Source organism: Triticum aestivum, chromosome 1D, assembly GCF_018294505.1.
Source record: "Triticum aestivum cultivar Chinese Spring chromosome 1D, IWGSC CS RefSeq v2.1, whole genome shotgun sequence".
NCBI lineage: Eukaryota > Viridiplantae > Streptophyta > Magnoliopsida > Poales > Poaceae > Triticum > Triticum aestivum.
In genome coordinates, this window is record NC_057796.1 from 369,648,892 (window position 1) to 369,654,423 (window position 5,532).

The window sequence follows — 5,532 nt, forward strand, 5'->3', positions numbered from 1 at the left end:
TAACATCGGGGGTGCTGTCTTCCCTTCTCTCGGACAACGATGGTCATATCCTCCCTCTTCGGCACATACGGTTGGTGTTCTCCTCCTGGCGCCTTGCTTTGTTGGCTCCAACATTCATGGTGACGTGGCAACATCACGTTGGTGTGTCGCGTGTGGTTGGCTTCATCCAAATAACGTTTGTACCATGGCTCCATGGACAAGGAAAAACGGCGAGCTCTTCACGCTCATGTGCATCTACCAGGTCTATTGAGGCCGTGCGTGTTTGCAGACACAAAAACAACATGCTTAAAAACAATCACCATAGTGGGCACTTGATTCATTGTTACTTGTTTTTTTGCATTATATTGCTGCCCTTTTTCCGAGAACACCTTGAAAGGGGCAGGCTTGTAAGTTGTTTGTACGGCTCCACCGCTTTGGCTTGATGCAGTGAGTTTCTGTATTGCATCATAGTTCTGCCTTGGAGACTTGTGGCACCCCCAAATTCTAGATGGTGGCCTTGCGAACAAAAAAAAATGGTGCTTTCAGATAGACGGCGGTGGTAGTCCTTGATGTTGTAACCACTACTGTTGTGTCCCTCAAAAAAAAAAACCACTGTTGTTGTGTTAAACGTTCTCCTTACAAAAGGACCGCCACCAGGCAGAAAATGGAGAATCGGATCTCCCTATCCCAGCACCAAAACAATTCCTGCTACACTGAACGTCTGAACCCATACGCTACGCTTCTCAAAGTGGGATGGCGCCCGCGTCGTCACATCCATCCATCATGCTCTCCACTCCACGATTCCATCGACCGGAAATTCCCCGACCTGAATTGATGCTCGCATCCATCCATTCAACCCACTTTCACCGGAGAGCTTTCATCCCGCCTTCCAGTCTCCAGATCTCAACATGCCACTCGACAACTTGCCGCACGATGGCGACCACGGATCCAACTCCAACTCCATCGGGAGGCGAGGCGATGATGAACCACACGCAATGCCCACGGCCCCAACCGCCGGCCCGATTTGATCGCCGCTGTCAAATCATCTAGCGGATTAGTGCCGAGGCCACCCGCGCTGATCAACCTAATCAATCATCAGGATATACATAACGTGACACTTGTGCTGGTACTCCGCGCGCTGTCACGCGCCCAGGGAGCCATGAAAGCTTCCTCCCATTTGCCCGTTTGCCCCGGACGGATTGAGAATGAACGAATGATTACCATGCACGATACGCTCAATTATTTCGTCCGTCCGAGCAAGCAAGCAAGCCACCTTTGTACTACTATCGTACGTATGATTTTCTGGTGTGGTGGGTTCATTTCGCTGTCAGTCATATGCATTCCAGCTCAGTCACGTAGCACATGATAACTTCTTCAGGGAAAAGAATTGTTCCCCCCATCCAGTCACCCTCAGCAGCCACCATGGACCCGGCCCAGATGCCTCTATTTTACTACTTTATTCCTTCTCTTGTCCTAGCTGTACTGGAGTACTCATCTTTCTCACTACAGAAGATGTGTCCTCCTCCATGCTGGAAAGAACTCAACCAACCTCCCAGAAATTATGGTAGCTGAACCCAAAGGAGATCATGGAACACTCAAAAGCTTATGAAGAAGGTGGCAGGTACATGTGCAATGATTCTCCTATTAGACAAAACCACTGTTTATGCTTGCTAAAACAACATGCACCAACTGCACCAAAAGGGCATGGACCGAGGAGGGAGAGGGCTTCATCATGTGAGACAAGCCCAGTGCGCATGATCCTCGCTACAGAATAAGGCAAGCACACATGCTCAGCAGACCAACAGTTGTAAAAGAACAGAAGCACTGAACCTTTTCTGCTCTTTACCAGACAGCGGGCATCCATAGAAAATGTGCTAAAAAAAAGGCAAATCATGAAGGTGACGGAACCTTAGGTTAAATCCGGAACCAACCGCATCCACGAAACTTAGCTTCAAAGGAAGCAATCATGGTGCGAAGCATCACATGCTACCGAGTCCAGTTCCAACAAAGCTACAAACAAAGCAGAATTACAAGCAAGCAAAAGGCGTGTCCGTGATCTAGAATGGAAGTCCTATGGGGGGGAATGAGTGTTCTACTTTCTTCATTCCCTCGAAGGCGCCTGTGTCGTCGATCTCCGTCGGTCGCCGGTTTTATTCACAGGCCAGCTTCGTGTCGAAGCTGCTCAGGCACATTGCGAAGGCCTGGAACGCCGACAGCGGGTAGCGGTAGTCCATGGTGAACATGTCCTTGGACACCTTGCCGAACTGCAGGATGATCTTGTCCTGCTCCGGCGCCGGGGCGGGCTGCGAGGGGGCCGGGGTCGGCGCCGGCGTCCCCGCGGCAGGGGGCGGGGGCTGGCTCGGCGCCGCGATCAGCTGGAAGTTCTTCACCGACGCGATGGTCACGCGGCCGCGGAAGTTGAGGCACCAGCACTGCAGCTGCTCGTGCCACCTCGGAACCTTGTTGCGGAGCACCAGCGGCCTCTCCTTGCTCTCTCCGTCCTCGTCGCGGCTTATCGCGCCTCCGGCGATGTCCGACAAAAACCGGGAGCTGCTGAAATAACGGGAGCTGCTGAAATCCGTGGACCGGTCCATGATGGATGACTTGGAGAAGGAGCTCATGCTGCGAAACGAGTCCTCTAGAGCTCGGGGCATGATCTGGTCAGGCTGCCCAGGGACTACGCCGCCCGGCTCAACCGACGAGGCCGGTATGGAGTGCATGATGCAGTTCATCCGCCTAGGGCCCCTCGTGCCAAGAACATTTAGCTCGTAAGACACCTGAGCTATGTTGTAGCTGCCGGATGGCACCTTGGGAGACACTTTCTTGGAGTTGAATCTCCGGCTACTCCGTCCAACCGGAGGAACTAAAGCCCCATTGTAGGGGGGCTGCGTGTCATATACTATGAATTTTGTGCCGAGGAAGTTTGACCTGGAAATGAACACAAGGTTGGTTTTTATTATCCGCAAATGCACGAGACCGGGAAGGAAATGGTTACAGTATACATGAGTAACTAGTACCTCAGTTTTCCAATATAGGTGCTGCTTGATCTTGAGATGTTTTCAGCATCCATTGAGATAACATATTCTGTGCAGGTTGTCCTGCGGATCCTTTTAGCAGACAAGAGGAACTTTCCATTCTCCACAAGTACCGCTGATTCAAAATAAATGTAATAAAAGATCAGCATCTTAACTTCACCATGATTTCATAAAATAAAAATTAGGTATGAACACTGCGACAAAATCAAGGCCAAAATGATGAATTCATGCTAGCATGTTAGCAACTATTCAAAAAAAAAAGTCCTCACAGTGATGTTAGCACAATATAGAAATGGTATACTTCTAAAGGTGAAAATAGCGATAGCATACCATTAGTCAGGCACAAGTAGAGATGATAAGTAGACTTCGATTTATCTCGCTTTATAAAACACTGAATCATTCCATCTCGAGGGCCAGGCTGTTGAAAGAATAACAAATGTCAGGGCAGATGCCTTGACTTAAGAGGCATGAGAAATAAGCAACGCAACGAACACTCTTCAGTCTCAGATTTTGCCATCTAGGTAGTAGTACAAAATGCCGTTCTTGGCAGCATTTCAGTTTTAAGGTTTGCTTCATCAGGAGATGCAGAAATTTCACCTGCTTTAGAGACACGGGGAAGGTGAGCTTTCCGCAAAACTCTGGGCTCGTAACAATCTCCCTGCACATCTCCCTCCACGCCTTGCAAACGGCCGCGCAGGACACCACATGCTTGCGCGACGGCCATGTGCTCTCGCTTGCCTCCAGCCTCCGGATCACGTCGCTGAGGAGCTCGGGAGGGAGGCTCGCCCAGCGGCTCTCCTGGACTATGAGATCGGCGTCGCGGAGCTCGTGCACCGTGCTCTGGCACTTGCCCCTGTGGTGCCCGGTGAGGCCGGACAGGCCGGAGATGGTCACCTCGAAGCTCCGCCTCGACAGGCTGCCGAAACCGTCCCTGACATCACGAACTATGCTGCGGAACGACATCTGCGCTAGCTAGATGCAGGCTGAAGCTCAGAGCTTGGGCCGCCGACAACCTTTCTAAACTGTTGTCTTTTGGAACGGCGATTACAGATCACGGCGGCAGGGCAGAGCTGCTGCTCTGGAGTATGTCTAGGTAGAAGAAATCAGCAACGTGTACCTGCGAGAGAGAAAGAAGCATAATTTTGGTGAGTATAGCATGAAACAGACACTGGAAAACATATTAATTCCAGTATAGCCCGCTGGGAACAAATCACCCCATTTCGAGCAGAGCTCGAGAGAAAAGAATAGTCTACACATCCGAAATGGATTTGGATGCCATGGCGGTGCCGTAAAAAAGGAGAGCATGAGACACCCCGGTGGCATGTTGCGACATTTCGAGAAAGAAATCTCCACCCTGGTACAGCTATCCCATGACAAACTTGGAAATAAGTCGTTCCATGGTAAAAAAAATAAATCCGTTTCACCCCGGATACATAGAGACAATAAAAAAGAGGGATCTGTGAAGAACATATGTACTGCTAAAAAACAAATCGCCAAGATCTGCAAGGCTTGTGCGAGGACAAGAACGACGACTACGGCAGTCAAGCCGAGGCGTTATGACAGCTGAACGAACTCTTGGCACGGACGAATTTAACGGACGAAAGAACAAAAAGATGCCAAGAACTCGGCATTTACTGCCGCATCCGGACGCACGGCCGCTTGATCCGGACAGTAAACGCCCCCGAAAAGCTCGCCCCCCCGCACAACCAGCCCGTCAATCAAATCAAGGACGGAATACCGGCAGCTCGAGCCGAAATAACTCACATCAGCGCGGACTCTTACTTCTTGAGCGCCGATCCGGAGCTCCTGCGCCCGTGCCGCCGCCTCTGGAGACGAACGGGGTCGATCCGGCTCCAGCCCCAGCTGCGCTCACGCCGTTCCCGCCTGGTGGTTCCTTTCTTGGACACGCGAAGAGGGAGGAGAGGAGGTGAGGTGGGTGTGAAGAGGGAAGGAGGGAGACCCGGAGCGAGCGAGCGGAAGAGAGGGAGGGTGGGGGGAATGGGGAAAGGCGAGAGAGCAGGAGGCGCACAGACACACGAGGCGGGTGCCGCGGCTGTTGTTTATCGTCTCGTCCGCGCTCGCTCCGGTCCACGGGGCGGGGGGGCGTTCTCGGTTGACCGTTCCGTTGCGTTCCGTCTCCTGTCCTCCTGCCGTGTGGGTTTGTGTGCGTGCCGACTTGCGCGCGGGGCGTGACGGCGTCAGCCTCCCTCCTGCCGCTCTTTTTTCTTCTTCGTTCCTGGCGTCTCCCGAGTCTGCTGGCGCCTGCGTCGCTCGCTACCTGCGCGCCTTTCGCTGCCTCTCTGCCGCGGCAGGGAAAGCGGGGCGCTTTTGGTGGGCTTTCGCCGAGCTTTCTGCTTTCGCCCGCGTGCACGGCTGGCCGTGGGCGCCGCGGGCCTTCTGGCGCTAGCGACCGCATGCTAACGTGCTGGCGATTGGGTTAACACGGTTGTTAATAAATCAATCAGGGATCAGGGCGAGTGAATAGACCAGTCTAGACTCTGGAAACGTAGATGTACTA

The 5,532-nt window shown here is 52.5% G+C and overlaps 1 protein-coding gene across 2 annotated transcripts; it reads right to left on the reverse strand.

Annotated features, from left to right (window-relative positions):
- Nucleotides 1-2,679: 2,679 nt before the first annotated feature.
- Nucleotides 2,680-5,128, reverse strand: LOC123182153 (tubby-like F-box protein 8; the record flags this gene model as incomplete). Of its 2 annotated transcripts, none has more annotated exon segments than XM_044594626.1 (5): nucleotides 2,680-2,907; nucleotides 2,997-3,129; nucleotides 3,345-3,432; nucleotides 3,612-4,131; nucleotides 4,779-5,128. In XM_044594626.1, coding segments are annotated over 4 exon segments (815 nt in total), but the record flags the coding sequence as incomplete, so codon positions are not given.
- Nucleotides 5,129-5,532: the final 404 nt, after the last annotated feature.